This window comes from Euprymna scolopes, chromosome 31, assembly GCF_053919585.1.
Source record: "Euprymna scolopes isolate OS-2025 chromosome 31, ASM5391958v1, whole genome shotgun sequence".
Lineage (NCBI taxonomy): Eukaryota > Metazoa > Mollusca > Cephalopoda > Sepiida > Sepiolidae > Euprymna > Euprymna scolopes.
The window spans coordinates 85,379,487-85,397,510 of NC_136512.1; the positions used below are offsets into that span (position 1 = coordinate 85,379,487).

At 35.1% G+C, this 18,024-nt stretch overlaps 1 protein-coding gene across 1 annotated transcript in view; it reads right to left on the reverse strand.

Moving 5' to 3' along the window:
• LOC145255562 (dynein axonemal heavy chain 6-like) overlaps nt 1–18,024 on the reverse strand; it is a 277,781-nt gene that overhangs the window by 169,007 nt on the left and 90,750 nt on the right. Inside the window, exons 25-27 of the mRNA XM_080114017.1 lie at nt 14,146–14,266; nt 10,864–11,051; nt 2,907–3,179 (exon numbers count right to left, since the gene is read on the reverse strand). Of these exons, the coding sequence (XP_079970143.1) occupies nt 2,907–3,179; nt 10,864–11,051; nt 14,146–14,266 (582 nt within the window). The remainder of the gene's footprint in view (nt 1–2,906; nt 3,180–10,863; nt 11,052–14,145; nt 14,267–18,024) is intronic.

Consider the following 18,024-nt stretch of genomic DNA (forward strand, 5'->3'; position numbering starts at 1 on the left):
CATCTTACATTCATTAACCCTAATCCTCAACTGGTCTTTGGGCCTTGATAAGTGGTGATCCCTTGTAAAACAAAAATCAAAGTGGATGACAAACCGGTCTTGATAGGAAAATATTAAACAAAGTACGTTATTATTTGAATAATTATACAAACAAAATTGTTTTCACATTGTTCACAATCAAAATAGTTAAATTTTAGCCTTTGAAATCCATGAAACAACGCGATGCTTATCAGCTTTCAACGCATCAATAACACGAAAGATGTAACTTGTTTGTATCAATAGCATGACGTCACAATATTTTTTTAAATTAATTCTTGTTTTTTCTCTTTTTTTTAATTAATATCGAATAAAGTTTACTTTCAGTATAACTGTCATCTAAGCTTCAGCCTCTGTTCCATCGACGAAATGTTGCATCCCTCTGCCTGTTCTACAAGTACTTTAACGGTACTTTAACAAATGCTCTGACGAACTGCAAGCACTTGTACCCCCTCGACGTAAATACTCCCGACAAACCCGACAAGCAGCTAAATCCCACCGCTTCACAGTAGAGATCCCTAGATGTAAGAGAGCTTTCTACCCCAGTAGTTTCTTCCCCAGACCTGCTAGACTTTAGAATTCCCTTCCGGGTCCCTACTTCCCCACTGTACTGACATGCAGAAGTTCAAGTGTAACGTGAACCGACATCTTGCTGCCCAACTCCCTACATAGTACCCCTGTATCTTATGTCCCTACATCAAAGTGGCAACATGCCTTGTTTGGGGTGAAAATGTAATTAAAAAAAATTTTTTTTTTAAATTGTATTTCTTTTCTTTTTTTTTTTTCGTGTTATCTTTTCCAGTGCAATTTTTAAAAATGCTTATCAATTATCGACAGTTTCACTGACTGTTCGAGAGATATTGCTTTCTTGTACCACAAGTGTGACGACACTTTTCCAGTAAACAGGCTTTCTTCTTTATGAATGGCCGTGCGTGAAGCCTTAATAAGTGGTGAGTCATTGAAATAAATAAAACAAACTCGACGACCATGGTACGCTAAGTTTGCAGTGGGTCCCTACGCGACAGCACTGGCCAATAGCTATTAGGTGGGATTTTGCTTGTCCAGGGGTATTTATGTCGAGGGGGTCACAAGGGCTTGTAGTTCGTCAGAGCATCCACCATTAAAATACTTACGTCGATGAGACAGAGATTGAAGCTTAGGTGACAGTTCAGGACCTATCAGGTTGGCGAGTCTCTTCTGAACCCTGTCCAGGAGCGAGAGACTAGTAGCAGATGCACCAGCCCAAATGTGACGACAGTACTCCATACATGGGCGAATGGTGGCCTTGTAGAGATACAGGATACTTTCAGGCGTAAGTATCTTTCTAGCATGGTAGAGGGAGCCCATCTTCTTCGCAGCAGCTTTGATTGTTATATATAGTGTGACCATACGTTAGTAAGTAGATATTATGTTAACTCGTATGAATTTTGGCGAGGGTCACATGAGTACATATTAGGATAACCTGGCGGAAAACGGAAATAGACCCAGTGCAGCTAGCATGTTTGATACTAGGTGTCAGTCGTCAGTTTTCGGGTATACTCATAAAGAATATCACATTTAAATTTTGTGCAGACAAGTAGTTTTACAGATATTAAGACTTTTATTATGCAGTCTTGTTACGGTTTCAAAGGTTTTATTGTGGAGAAAAAGTTGGTTCACAAGGGCAAAGACTGAATTCATTCCTTCTTATTTAATTTTATCATTTAGTCATGAAATGCTTAACGAAAGGATAGTCTCAAGGAAATATTCACTCAAATACCTACAGTGTCGGGTACATTAGGTCTGTTTGATTCCGTGATTCAGACTCTCCCGAACACGTTATGTAATTTCGGTAAATTTTTGACGAAAATGAAAAAATAAATTTTTAATAGGTTTTATAATTGTTGTAGACCCGAGCTAAGGGTTACAAATGAAAGAAACCACAAGTAGTGTAAAGTGTATAAAATATAATATGTTATTTATCATAAAGAATACAGGAGCCACTAAAGTGGTATGAGAGGCACGTGTTCGTAGCATGCGGTTAAACATGGTATGAATGCCTCCATTTAGTCTCTGAAACCAGTGGTATTCATAGGACTGGTTGATTCCACTTTGTTACGAAATAGGGGTGATTTGTACCCCCACAACAATATATTTCTGTACTTTTAACACGATCCACGTGAAATTGTATTTTTTTTAACGTATGCTGGCGATGTTTACACTTCGGCGTCAAAAATGAAAATGCTTAAACTCGTTTCTGCGCATATTCCTCTGAGCATACACTCGTTTGAATTAATTTTTAAAAAAAACATTCCAAGCCAATCAGAAGCATGTCTCCGAATTGAAAAGAAATTGCCATTTTCAATCTACGTTGGATGCGTAAAAAGACAGAATTCTTACTCCTATAAAACAGTTTCAGCTGAAATCCACGACAGATCTAAGATATACGTCGCCTCAACACCCTCCCTTCTCCGCTCTTCTGTCACGCCTTGGGTCTGCTGCTGCATCTCAACTCATTCATACACATGCTCACACAGAAAAAAAAAACTTATTCATTGAAATATTCCTAACTTTTCTCACTGAACTTTCTAATATGAAAGCGTTGTAGACCCGTGCTAGGGATTACAAATGAAAGAAACCACAAGTATTGTAAAGTGTATAAAATATGTATTTATTATAAAGAATACAGGAGCCACTAAAGTGGTATGAGAGGAACGTGTTCGTAGCATGCGGTTAAACATGGTATGAATGTCTCTATTTTGTCTCTGAAACCAGAGGTATTCATAGGACTGGTTGATTCCACCTTGATTACGAAATAGGGGTGATTTGTAACCCACAACAATAATTTGCTTGCTTTTCTTAAGATTGAAATTTATCAAAACCATTCTCACCTGTGAGAAGCACCGGCTGTCCGTTTAGAAGAAGAAGAGAGACGACAAAGGAGAATCCCAGGAATTCTTCGGTTAAAACCAGTTGTTGATCAATCGTTCCACGAAGCTGCAGCTGCTTCTTGTGGGGGTCGCCAAACTGAAGGTTATGAAGACCCCTTTTCTCGATCTCGACATCCGTAGAGTGAAGAAGATTTGCCCAGGGAGTAAATTCGTTGCTGTTAATATCCAAAAAGTACTTGTATATATTTTTATCTCCCTTTGGTAAATGGATTCCTGGAAAAATACATTTGTTTTGTTTCCTTTTAAATACATTTGAAAAAGAAAAATAAGGAGATGTAGTTTACTTGAAGCATTGCGTGTGATAACAAATCTGCTTTTCTTGCATTGTGATAAATTTCTAATATTTCTCCTCTATCTATATATCTATAAAAGTGAACGTGTCTGTCTGTCTGTCTGTCTGTCTGTGTGTCTGTGTGTCTGTCTGTCTGTCTGTCTGTGTACATTTCCCTACGCAATAACTCTGTCAATTTTTAGTCTATAGACTCGAAATTTGAAATACCGGGTACTGAGATTTGGGAAAATCGATGTGACGGGTGTCAGCCAGAAATTTGGCTGTTAAGGGGTCAAATTTCAACGATTTGACCTTTAAGAACTCTACCAAACTCCTCCGACAATTTTGGGTCTAGACACTTGAAATTTTAGATATAGGTTTCTTGAACCTGGATCTAACTTAATAAAGTGACTTGAGCCCGAAACTATAAATTTTAAGGGGTCATAATAGGGGTCAAAGTTTTAAAAAATTAACCATTTTTTTTTTTGTTTTTTTGCTTTTTTTGCACAGCATACACCTCCAAACACCCGAGCAACGCCGGGCACCCCTGCTAGTATATATATAGAGAGAAATATTAGAAATTTGTCACAATGCAAGAATAGAAAATTTGTTGGCGTTGAGAAGGGACCACAGACAAGAGCATTTCTATATATTTTTTCTTACTTGATTAATGAAAACATCACAGCAATCTTGTTGTGTGATCCTTTGTTTGAGGCGTCTTTATGTAGAGTCAAGGACTACCCTGGCATTTATTATGAATTGTGGTGAAAAGCCATTGTTTTAATGAAGGAAGAAAATAAACGTCCTGTTTGACATCTCGGCGTCGCATAGTTAAATTAATTAACCTGAAACAGAAAATACTTCACAAGCATAAATTATGTCTAATAACTAATTAGATGGAACACAAGTACAAATACGAACATTTATTAACACATTGACAAATGTGAGATGGACAAATAACAAAACATAACCGAGCAATACAAATGTTCATAACTCACCCACTGGGTGGAGAACTCTATCATTGATTGGATGGATATGTTCCGCCAATGATATAGAGGATAAGTGTGTTCTACCCTGTGACGTAGCATGCTTTCTCTCACACGAGGTTTGAGCCACCGTACGGGTGAAAGTGCTTTCTCGAAGCCCTCGTCAGCTATATGCTTACCAAGCCAAGGGAAACCACTCACCGGTGTTCCTAAAACCGGTGTTGTTTCCCCAATTCCCATACAGTAACATCTATATCCAAATATTTACATCTATCTATCTATCTATCTATCTATCTATCTATCTATCTATCTATCTATCTATCTCTCTCTCTCTCTCTCTCTCTCTCTCTATATATATATATATATATATATATATATATATATATATATATAGTAATTTATAAAATATATATGGCGATATTTTATAAATTACTAACTAGCTCTACCTACGTATTGAGCACTTTTGAAGTAAATACTTAAAGTTTACGCATAAATCTATACTTTCGTATATTAAATTTATGTGAATAAATGAAGTAGTTATATATATATGTATATATATATATATATATATATATATATATATATATATATATATATATATATATATATATATATATATAAATAAGGGAGTAGTCACCAACAATGTGTATTTTTTAACATTATTTTATTATTCCGTGTCTTGATTTTTCATTGAGAATTCTGTTTATATCATTGTAATAATGTTTCTAAATAATTGAAATCGTTTTTAACGCGTTTCAGACGTTCTGTGAAGCGTTCTCTTCAGAAATATTGAAAATAATTCCTGAAGAGAACGCTTCACAGAACGTTAAAAACGATTTCAATGATTTAGAAACATTATTACAATGATCTAAACATAATTCTCAATGAAAAATCAAGACATGGAATAATAAAATAATTTTAAAAAATACACCACCTCCTTATTTAAATATACATCTTTCTTTCGTTGGAATTTCTTAACCCATTTTATATATATATATATATATATATATATATATATATATATATATATATATATATATATATATATATATATATATATATATATGATTACTTAATTTAATCACATAAATTAATATACGAAAATATAATTTTATGCGTGAATTTGTCAGTATTTACTTCAACAGTTCTCAATACATAGGTAGAGCTAAGTAGTAAATTATGAAGTATATATATAATTAAAGATTCTGAGCTAAATTTTCGATCCTTTAAATTGCTGCTTCCGCTTCTGGTTCCAGTAACAAAGTTTCAAGAAGAATAAAAACACACAAGAACAGTAATCAACTATTGAAAGAGTTCTTAACAGCGTATCCATTTAATCCGTTTTTATAGTTTGTCCTGCATTTGAATATTTTTAATCATAAATGCGTTCGTAAAAAAAACAAAAAAACAACTAATAATATAAAATATCAATTAAAAAAATGCTTGCGTAATTTTTTATATCGGCTGCGAATAAATGAATATATTTGAAATGACAAGTTTATATAATCAGTGTATAAATAAAATACTCTCCTGTTTTTAGCCTTGATAAATCAATAAAAAATGTATCAAACAAAATATTTTTAAAATAAAAGTAAAATAGATAAAAAAAATAAAATGAAAATAAACAATAAAAAAGATACAAAAATAAAATAAAATAAACAATAAAAAAGATATAAAAATAAAATAAAATAAACAATAAAAAGATACAAAAATAAAATAAAAATGAAATAAAAATAAACAATAAAAAGATACGAAAATAAAATAAAAATAAACAATAAAAAAAGATACAAAAATAAAATAAAAATAAAATAAAAATAAACAATAAAAAAGATACAAAATAAAATAAAATAAAATAAAAATAAACAATAAAAAAGATACAAAAATAAAATAAAATAAAATAAACAATAAAAAAGATACAAAAATAAAATAAAAATAGAATAAAAATAAACAATAAAAATAAACAATAAAAAGATACAAAAATAAAATAAAAATAAACAATAAAAAAGATACAAAAATAAAATAAAACTAAACAATAAAAAAATACAAAAATAAAATAAAAATAAAATAAAAAATAAACAATAAAAAGATACAAAAATAAAATAAAAATAAAATGAAAATAAACAATAAAAAAGACACAAAAATAAAATATAAATAAACAATAAAAAAGATACAAAAATAAAATAAAAATAAAATAAAATAAAAATAAAATAAAATAAAATAAAAATAAAATAAAAATAAAATAAAATAAAATAAAAATAAAATAAAAATAAAATAAAAATAAACCATAAAAGATACAAAATAAAATAAAAATAAAATAAAAATAAACAATAAAAAAAAAGAGTAGGCTGGGTTCTGATAACATAATATGTTTCGATTTTTTTTTACACCATACATGTACAAGCATATAACTCTGTGTAATCTTCATCATATGATAAGATAAGATTAGATATGATGATGATGTGTAATATTATCGGAAATTAAAAGGTTATAGAGTGAGCATAGTAAAAAGACAATAGAGAGGAAGTTGTTCTGAAAGGTACACAAAAGAAAGTTGAAATAGGATTGTTAATCAAGAGGTGGCAGTGGTGGAGAAAAAGGAGAGGACAATCGACAGTTTTAGGAGCGGCAATCAGTTTTGTGGCAGTTTACAAGAGCTAAGCGCAATTTATAGAAAGTCTTCTTTTTTTTTCTTTTTTTTTTACTCTTGTTCACCTCTTACAAAGCATATCGCCACTTGGACATAAGGGGCTAGTATTTGGGGGCCATGTCTAGGAAAGATTAAGATATTTGTTCATGTTACATTTAAACTTCTGCTTATCAGTACAGCCAGGGAATCAGACAGCAGGAAGGGAATTCCAAAGTCTAGCTGTTCAAGGGAAGAAACTATTAGAATAGAAAGCTTTATGGCATTTATGGACAACAACAGTGAAGGGGTGAGATCTTATTGCTAAGCAGGTTTGTCGTGGATATGTACGTCGAGGGGATACAAGTGAAACGAGTTCATCAGAACACATTCCATGAAAATATTTGTAAAACAGGCACAGTGATGCAACATTGCGGCGATGAGACAGGGGCTGGAGCTTAGTTGATAAAGTGGGACCGATTAGATTTACAACTCTTTTTTAGACTTTATCTAGGAGGGAGAGACTAGTGGTAGATGCATCAGCACATATGTGGCAACAGTACTCCATGCATGGGGTCCTGGATATGACCTTAAACTATATCCAGTGGTGAGGCCCCAGCTTGCGGGCTTTGGGGAGTGTGGATCCACCCTTTAATTACCATTGCTCCCAGGTCCGCTCTGACCCAGAGTGTTAGTACCTGTTAGGGTCCCAAACAGCAAATATATTCTATTAAAAAATTTTTCTTCTTCGACATTAAATAACGCAAAAAGGGTTGATATGCCGTAAAACAAAAACAACCAACCAACCAACTATGCATGGGCGAATGGTGGCCTTGTAAAGGTCTTGAGTTAGCAACAATTAGAGACAATGGACAGTTGGTGCTCATTGCAGATCAAGATTATCTGACAATAATTGACAAGTACGGCCTCAACCGAAGATGTGGTGCTACACATTTTTGTTTTTTTTTATTATTACATTTTCACCCCAAACAAGGCATATTGCCACTTTGGTGTAGTGGGCTACTATCAGGGGCAGCAACTACTGGGGCACTATGTTGGGATTTGGGCAGCAAGATGTCGGTTTACGTTACACTTGAACTTCTGCATGTCAGTACAGTTAGGGAAGCAGGGACCTGGAATGGAATTTCAGAGTCTAGCGGTTCTGGGGAAGAAACTACTGGAGTAGAAAGATCTTTTACATCTAGGGATCTCTACTGTGTGGGGGTGGGATTTAGCTGCCTGTCGGGTTTGTCGAGGGTGTCTACGTCGTGGGGGCACAAGTGTCTGCAGTTCGTCAGAGCAGTCACCATTAAAATACTTGTAGAACAGGCAGAGGGATGCAACGTTTCATCGATGGGACAGAGGCTGAAGCTTAGATGCCAGTTCAGGGCCTATCAAATTGGCGACTCTCTTTTGAACCTTGTCTAGGAGCGAGAGACTAGCAGCAGATGCACCAGCCCAAATGTGACAACAATACTCCATACATGGGCGAATGGTGGCCTTATAGAGGTACAGGATACTTTCAGGTGTCAGCAGTTTTCTAGCACGGTAGAGAGAGCCTACCTTTTTCGCAGCGGCCCTGGCAATGTTTTCAATATAATTGTTCCAGCTCATGTTTCCTGTGAACGTTAGGCCAAGCAGTTTGAAAGATGTACTCTCAGACAGGGAGTCACTGGCCATTGCTATTGGTGGCAGAGAAGGTTTCTTGTAATTATTGAAGGAAACCAGTTTAGTCTTGGCAGCATTGAATGTGACCATCCATTTATGTCGCCATTCCACTACAGATTGGAATCCAGAGCCCAACTGTGTTGGAGTCTTGTTTCTCTCGAGTTTGTGTTATGAATAGTTTTATTTTGTTATAATTGTAAGCCTCCATTTGACACCATTACGGTGTTGTATCACTAACCACTTGACACGCATTAACCCTTATCCTCGAGTGGCTTTTGGGCTTTGATAAGTGGTGACTACCTAGTGGTAAAAGATATTATTCTACCTCTCACCCCCATAATGCCTGAATGGGTGGTGTCATAACAACAGAACAGATACTTTTTTGTACTGGTGGGGGCGTCACTGCTTATAATGACCTGGCGGCAACTGTACAAGAAAGGGCTAATAAGTGTTGAGTAGATGGTGAGATGACATGATCAGTTATGGTGGAAACTTGGGTGGTGTTTGATTATTTAAGAGAACAGCTCAACAAAAGCTTATTTACATCAGATTTGAAAATGACCATACTACAGTGAGTGGGGAAGCAACCCCACAGTATTGTGTTCAACAGAGGGACAGTTTTTGAAAGGAAACTCTGCTTATGGAATTTTCGTTTAGTTCAAGGAGCAAATAGGGAGTGATGGAAGTCGTTGTTAAAGCTAGAGGATTATACAGGGCGACCCACTTAAAGTAGCCCAACCTCTCTAATCTTTCTCTTAACGACCAACTGACACCACAAGACAAAATGCAATTCTTTTTCCAATAAGATAGTGCTACATGCCATACGTCTCAAAGATCAATGACACGAGTTCATGAAATGTTTACGGAAGAGAGAACAATAAGCAATGGATTACGACCACCACGTTCCCCGGACTTGTCATCATGTGATTTTTATCTTTGGGGGAACTTTAAAACAAAAATCTTATGCAAATGATCCTTACAATCTAGACCAACTAAATGAGAAGATTACCAACGCTATCAGGAGAATCACCAGAGAAGATCTACAGGCAGCATCTGCAAACGTTGGTAAACGTGCCCTGAAATGCATAGATGTCAACGGGGAGCACTTCCCGCATCTTTTAAAGCGCTACAGATAATTTAAACAATAAAAGAATGTTCCTCCTCTCGGCTAATTTTAAGTGAGTCACACTGCATTACAATCTATAAGGAAATATACAACGTCTCAACAAATATTTTGTGAATAATTCGATAATGTACACTAATTCAAATAGAAGACCCTTTTTTAATAATTGGTTAATGACACAGACTGACAACCTGGATGTTCCAAGTCCGAATCCAGTTCGTTCCACAAAAACCACCTCCACTTAGGATGTTGACAACCTTCATGTGGTCCCTTTCTAGAAAGAATTTACAAAAATATCGAGGAAACCAATGCCAACAATAGAATCTATGATATGATCATGATGACGATCTACAGGATTCACACCTAAACTAATTAACCGATGTGTGATTCATTTGAACAGGCCTGATCCATTTTTCTTTTCTATAATATAAATCTCATCTGTCTGTTTAAATGTATGGATGTATGTATGTTTGCATGTATGTATGTATGTATGTATGTATGCCTGCCTAAAACTTTCGACAAAGACGCTGGATTTTCACGAGATCAGTATCGTTTTGAAGCTCGACTCTTCTGATAACAAATATCGAAAAATTGGCCCAAAACATTAATTACTTCACCCTCAACTGGGCACTTTTCTACAGGAAAGGGTCGGTTTTTTTCGCCGATATTTTCGAAAATCATCCCTTCTTTTCAATTGTCTAGCCTTAATTTAAACCTATGTCACTTCCGATTTGGCGATGGGCCCAACGGCAAACATGTCACATTTTTTTTTCACATTCTTTTCCTCTTTTGCGGTACAAGTTCGAGCCTGCCTGCCTACTACCCCATTTTTTTTTTTTTTTTTTGCTCAACATATACCTCCAATGGGCAACGCCAGGCACCCAAGCTAGTTTCATGTAAAGTTAGGTACATGTATATATTTTTATATTTGTATCTACAGGATGGGAGATAACAATGATCAAGTGGTTAACGGACTAACAACCTGTGTGTTCCAAGTTTGAATTCAGTTTGTTCCACAAAAATCATTTTTACTTAAGATGTTGGCAACCTTTACGGTATCCTTCCCATAAGTACATGATGCCTTCTAGAACAAATTCTGACCAAAGAAATATCAGGGAAACCAATGCCAACTATTGAATCTTCGGATTCATACGATATGTTGACAAACAGAGATTGTGTGTATGTTTATAAACAAGAAAACAAAAAACAATAAAAAATATTCTCACCCAGTTTGGAGTTTTCAAATAAATCTCTGACGAGTCCGTCAAACGCAGTGGCAAGACAGCCATGGTCATCTTGTTGGTCATCATCCTCAAATCTCTTGAAAACATTCCCAAAACTCCAAGTAAAAGCGAACACAAAAAGCTTTCCTAGAACATCAAGAAGGGCATTTGGATTTCTCTGGAGGAACGTGCTGGTGAAAAGAAGAGCAAGTTATAAATATATTAAACTAGCGAGGGGTACCCGGCCTTGCCCGGGTGTTTGGGGGGGGGGGTAAAAAAAGTAAGTATGAGGATCGAACCCAAACCCTTGAGGCAAAGTTGTAAATTAAAGTGTGAAAAAAAGAAAGTGTAATGTTAACCATTACCCCACTATGAGATGCTAACGGAAACACGTTTGAATTTATTTAATTAGTTGGATTTACCAGGTGCTCGTTTTAATGAGTTAATGAGACTGCTGAACGCTTTTTTCCCCCACCCCCAAGATGTTATAGGAAAAAGACTAACCCACATGCGGCGAGCGACAAATATTGAATATTTATCTTCCCGAAATCGAGCAAATTAAATAGACAGGCGAGCTTCCTCGTTAACTGTGATATATTACGATTTATATGTGATATAAAAAGTTTTAAAAAGTTGTGAATCGACCGACCGCTTCTCTGAAAGAAGCCTTTTGTAGACACACAGAAAAAGCGAACACATACATACATACATACATTTTCGCTTTTATATATATAGATCAATAAATGTACGCAATAACAAGATGAGAACAGTTGTCCAAAGAATCCAGATATTGTGAATAATCAATCCTCATCTCAAAAATTCAGAAACTTAGATGTATAACATAGCACGGATACAAATTCCAATCCGTGAGTGAAATGATACAATGTTAAGGAAAAAAAAGACTATAAAAAAGAGAGAGCATGTTCGAGAAAATGATCTCGTTAGAGATGCGGATGACGTTTATAAGCACGCTCAATAAAAACATCATGTGAGGGACGTTGAAGCTGTCACAAGAGAATAAGGAGATAAAGGTTGCTGTACAACAAAGAAAAAGTGAGTTGAAGTTCTTTCCTATTCTTGGTCTACTCTGCGACTGCAGCTACAACGTGTTGGGTAAGGTTACAGATGTACAGGGTGGAAAACATCATTACAGCATTATTTTAAAACTTTTATTGAAAATCATCAATTCAGAGAACTTGATTATGTAGTAGAGCTGACATCTATTCAATGTAGCCACCTTCAGCCTCAATCACCGCCTTTATATAAGTCCAGGGAGCATGCAAGAGGAATAGCGTTCCACAGGTGGCCAGTTCTGGAAAAGAAGCTTTGTTCATGAAATCTGCGTTTACATTTAGGCTCAGATAGAGAGTGGAGGAGATTGTTGATAGTCTTTTCAGTTAGTCGAGGAGCAGGAGGACCATAGTTTGGAGTTCTGTCAAACACTTGTCATGAAAATAATGATAGAGCAGAGACAGGTTCGTAACATCTCCATTTTAGGGCATACCTAGCTCTTAAGCAGATAGAGGATTGCATCAGCAGTGAGGTACCTGCCGGAGAGGTAGAGTGATTCAACCACTTTTCCAGTGATCTTGGCAACAAATTTTATATATGTGTTCCATTTCAGATCAGGATTGAAGATCAGTCCCAGATATTTGTGATAACATGGTGCTTCACCAAGACAAGATCCATTCATTTCAATTGGGGTGTGATTATGATGAAAGTAGAGAAGCTTGATTTTCGATTCATTAAAATTAACAAACCAACTTTTTCCCATTGCACAACATTCTCAAGATCAGAAGAGAGGGTATTAGAAGATCTTGGTCATTGCTGGCCTTTGAAGTGTTGCCATAGATTGTGGTGTCGTCTATATAAATGTTGATGAATGATCTAAAACCGTGATTTGGGAGATCATTGATAAAGATCAGGAAGAGAGTTGTGCCCAGGATGGAACTATGAGTTTCTGATTCATGACCAGTAACGATTATTTTTATAAGCCTATCAGAGAGAAAGGGTTTAATAATTAGGAGGACATTCGCAGCTATTCCAAAGCTGGCGATTTTGTGAAATAGACTTTTATGCCATACTCTATCAGAAGCCTTTGATATGTCAAGTGCTGTTGCTCTAGAAACAAGAGATTCATTAATCCTGTGTGATATGAAATTCAGTACATCAGCTGTAGATCTAGCAGAATGGAAACTATGTATATTGCATATGACTGATGCTGAGGTGGTTGACCACTTTTCTGTTTATCACAGATTCTAGTAACTTACTCTTGATGCTGTGGTTGTTGTTTTTGTTTTACAGAATATCAACCCTTTTCGGGTTATTTAATGCCGAATCCAAAGATTTAAGAAAAATTTTTTAATAGAATATATTTGTTGTTTTTTTAAGTCGGTTTCTATTTAACCCATAGTTGGGACCCTAACAGGTACTACCAGTCCGGGTCTGAGTGGACCTGGGAGCAATGGCAATTAAAGGGTGGCTCCACACTCCCCAAAGCCCGCAAGCTGGGGCCTCACCACTGGATATAGTTTAAGGTTGATGCATAGGAAACTGATTGGTTTTTACTGAAAGGGAGATGACCGATCTCTGGAATTTTTAAATACAGGGCAGACAAATGAATTTTTCCAAGGTTCCAGGGAAGCATTTCTCCTAAAAGCAATGTTTAAATAGTTTTGTAAGTATGGGAGCTAGTTCCGGTTTACGCTTTTGGAGCACTAAGATTGAAATACCGTTGGAGCCAGTTGCTTTACTGGAACAAAGTTTTTTATAAGCTTGGCAACATCATGTACAGGTATTTATATGTCAAATAGTGTTTTTTCGGTCACAGTAGGAAATATGAGGGTAGGCGGTCTTGATCGCAAAGGGTAGAATTTGCTCCAAATTCTTGGCAAAGAATTTTGCTTTGTCAGATGCTGACAAAATTACCTCAGGTTCATTGATATTGGTAGGAATAGAGGACCCACTTCTGTTCAGGACCCTGTTTGTTATTCGCCAAAACTAGGGGGAACCAAACCGCTGCTCAGATACTTTAAACCACTTATCAAGGCCCAGAGGCAACTCGAGGATAAGAGTTTTGAGCATAAAAATCTCTCACATTCTTTATTACTCATTTACAATGGTTGTTGGCATTCCTTAAGGTGGCTTTAGTTTCACAATATCTATTACGTTGGAAGCAAAAGAAATGGTGAGCTCTCTAAGCAAAGGTGGCGGCACATTCTGGGGTTAAATATTGCTGCACCCCCCCCCTCCCCACCATCAGAATTTTAGTACTAGCACACTTACTTGTTGCTGGTTGAATCGGAAGATTTTGCCAAGTTCCCTCGGGATAATTCTTGTCTGTGGGGTGACAAATTCAAATCGGTTTCTACTTGGGACGGAGCAGCATCTATTTCATTCTGCTTCTCTGAAAGAAAAAAATTTGCTTATTTAAAGTTGATTTCTTTCTTTTTTATTTTATTTTTTTTTTTCTTATAAAAGTTATAAAAAGTCAGTCCCATGTATGAAAATACCATGAAATTGATTATTTTTATTTTTTACACTCTCGAAATCAGAAATCAATCAACTTATGGCGTTAGTCAATCTATATTATACTAGTGAGGCAGAAGGCGCCAGCTTTGCCCGGTCGTAAAATATGTTTAAATGTGGCATTTTAATTTGTTAAGATTCCGTATATATCATTATAGAGTCGTGATTTTAAAAGTAAAAAAAAAAAATTGAGTGCCATCAGCTAGAATCGAAACTGAAAGCAAAACTGTAGCATTCAAAGCTGGTGACGTTCCCACTTTACCAACATAACACGTATATGAATTGATTGAAAATAAACTAAGATGAATGTGCAAAATATGTAGCGATTTTTTCAATTTTTACCTCTTTTGATTCCTTAAAAACTATTTTAACCTGCTAAAGACCCATAAAAGAAGGATTAGTAAAAAAAAAAAACCCAATCATTTCAGGCTCCTAGAGTCGCTCTGCGACTTTTAGTTTCGGAGAAGATAGAGTTTGAAAATATGGAGACAGAAACACAGACATAGTGAGTTTTATAGATTAGACTAGCGTGGGTGGGCGGGAGACGCTCGGCTTTGCCTGTCGTAAAATACTCTTAAATATGATATTTTAATTTGTCCAGATTTCGTATATATTGTTATAGAGTCGTGATTTCAAAAGTAACAAAACGTGTTCCAGTACTATAAGCTAGAATCGAAACCAAAAGCAAAACCGTAGCATTTATAGCTGGTGACGTTACCACCGTACCAACGTGACACGTACATGAACTGATTAAAATTAAAAATTAGAAATAAACTAAAAATGAATGTACAAAATGTATAAGGATTTTTTCAATTTTGACCCTTCAAAATATTAAAAAAAAAATTTTTTTAGGTTTTATAACAGGCTAAAGACCCATAAAAGAATGGTCTAAAAAAAAGACTTTTAATTGAAGGCCCCTAGCGCCACTCTGTGACATTTAATTTCAAAAGAGATAGACTTTGAAAATATGGAGACAGACAGACATACGAAAGACAGACATACAGCCTTATATATAAAACTAGCGGGGGGTACCCAGCGTTGCCCGGGGGTTTGGAGGTGTGGGGGGGGTTTATAAAAAAGTAAGTATGAGGATCGAACCCGAACCCGAACCCGAACCCTTGAAGCAAAGTTGTGAAAAAAAAAAAGTGAGACGTTAACCATTGCCCCACCGCGACATATTTACGGAAACACGTTTGGATTTAGCAGGTGCTCGTTTTAATGAGTTAATGAGGTCAAGTTTGACTGCGGGATTTCATTTACTGCTGAACGCTTTTTTTTTTTTTTTTTTTCTCCCGAAGATGTTATAGAAAAAAGACTAACCCACATGCGGCGAGCGACAAATATTGAATATTTATCTTCCCGAAATCGAGCAAATTAAATAGACAGGCGAGCTTCGTTGTTAAGTGTGAGATATTACGATTTTTATGTGATATAAAAAGTTTTAAAAAGTTGTGAACCGACCGACCGCTTCTCTGAAAGAAGCCTTTTGTAGACACACACAGAAAAAGCGAACATACATACATACATTTTTGCTTTTATATTTATAGATTACTCCTTTTCTGTCTGTCTGTCTGTCTGTCTGTCTGTCTTTCTGCCCCAATTGTTCTCAGAAACTATTGGGTCAATCTGGCTGAAATTTTTCATAGATATTTTTTATGATAAGGTGCAGCGAACTAAGTACTATGGTATCCATTCAATCCACTGTAATAAGGGGCCCTGTCGGTGGGGCATTAGAATACGCCGACTTCCCCCCTGCAGAGGGTAAATGTCCCTCAATGGGGATCCTGGATATGACCTTAAACTATATCCAGTGGTGAGGCCCTAGCTTGTGGGCTTTGGGGAGTGTGGAGCCACCCTTTAATTACCATTGCTCCCAGGTCCACTCTGACCCGGGGTGGTAGTACCTGTTAGGGTCCCAACTATGGGTTAAATAGAAACCGACATGAAAACAACAAATATATTCTATTAAAAAATTTTTCTTCAAAATGTTTGGATTCGGCATTAAATAACCCGAAAAGTGTTGATATGCCGTAAAACAAAAACAACCAACCAACCAACCAAAAGTAATAAGGATTAGCACAATGCATATATATATATATATATATATATATATATATATATATGTGTGTATGTGTGTATATATATATATACATATATATATGTATATATATACATATATATATATATATAAAGTTTTTTTTCGCTATATTTCATTATATTCACGAAAAAGATTTTTAATCCATCACGATTGGTACATACAAACCGAGTACGTTTCTAGTAAATGATTAACCTATATTTTTGTTATATATATATATATATATATATATATATATATATATATATATATATATATATATATATAACAAATATATATATATATATATATATATATATATATATATATATATATATAAGCGAGATAAGTCACTGATAGAATTCAGATGAAAAATTCTGATAGATATTACTTGAAGTAATACTTTCAAGGAGATCCTAGCCAAAAAGGGGAAAAGCTCAATATTTAAGAATAGAGCAATATATAAATTTCGTGGTTCAGTTTTAAATTCTGAAAAAACAACATATAGAGACACATATTCGATTTAAGAATTTATTGCTTGACAAAAGGAATATATAGAAGGGGTTATTTTAATTTCCTTAATCCATAGATTTTCAACAATGGATCATCAGAGGAAATGAAATGCAGTTAGCAAAATGTTCAGCTGCGAATGGACGTTATTTTGCTTTTCAGCACAATTATTGAAAATAGTTTTTTGAGGTTGTGGATAATTATATGGAGAAAATTACACGAAAAGAGAAGTTGATACAACCTGGGTAGTCCATTATCGGAAGGAGTACAATGTCATTCGGGGTTACAAATCCGGGTGGGCAGAAAATAGACCCATGGGAGAAAGTGATATTCCCATACAGCGAAAGCGTACTGCTCCTTCTTGATATTTCGAAAAGTATACCGGGCAATCTTATTCGTTGTTGCGTTGATTGTGTGTTATTTGGTGTAGTCCAAATGCTTTCTCGGTGTTGACAAAGTATATCCGAAATTGGGTGGATATACCATTTCATTGCAATTATCCCCATGAGTAATAGAATATGTATATGTATGTATATATATATATATATATATATATATATATATATATATATATATATAAAGCTTCTAAAACACTTATTCATAATACTAACAACCACTTCTGTAAGGTCTGACGAGGCTGTTAGACCGTGAACAGTCCAACATCTGAAACATATGTAACCAAACATATAAAACGGTAATAAAAAAATAAAATACACACATATAAATATATATATATATATATATATATATATATATATATATATATATATATATATATATATATATACAGTTTTAAAAATAATAAGCGGAAGTTTCTCAAGAGCTCTTTCTATGAAAGCATTAAAGTTCAATACTGATATTTAATATGTGCAAACCAGACAAAGGTGCAGGAGTGGTGATTTTGGACAAATCGGACTACGTTGAGAAAATGGCAGTTATTCTCAATGATGTTTCGAAATTCCATAAACTCGACCCCGTCGAGTTAACGGATAATACTTGCAAGAACGAGGCTAAAATGCAAAGACGTCTACTTGCATTATTTAAAAAGAAGG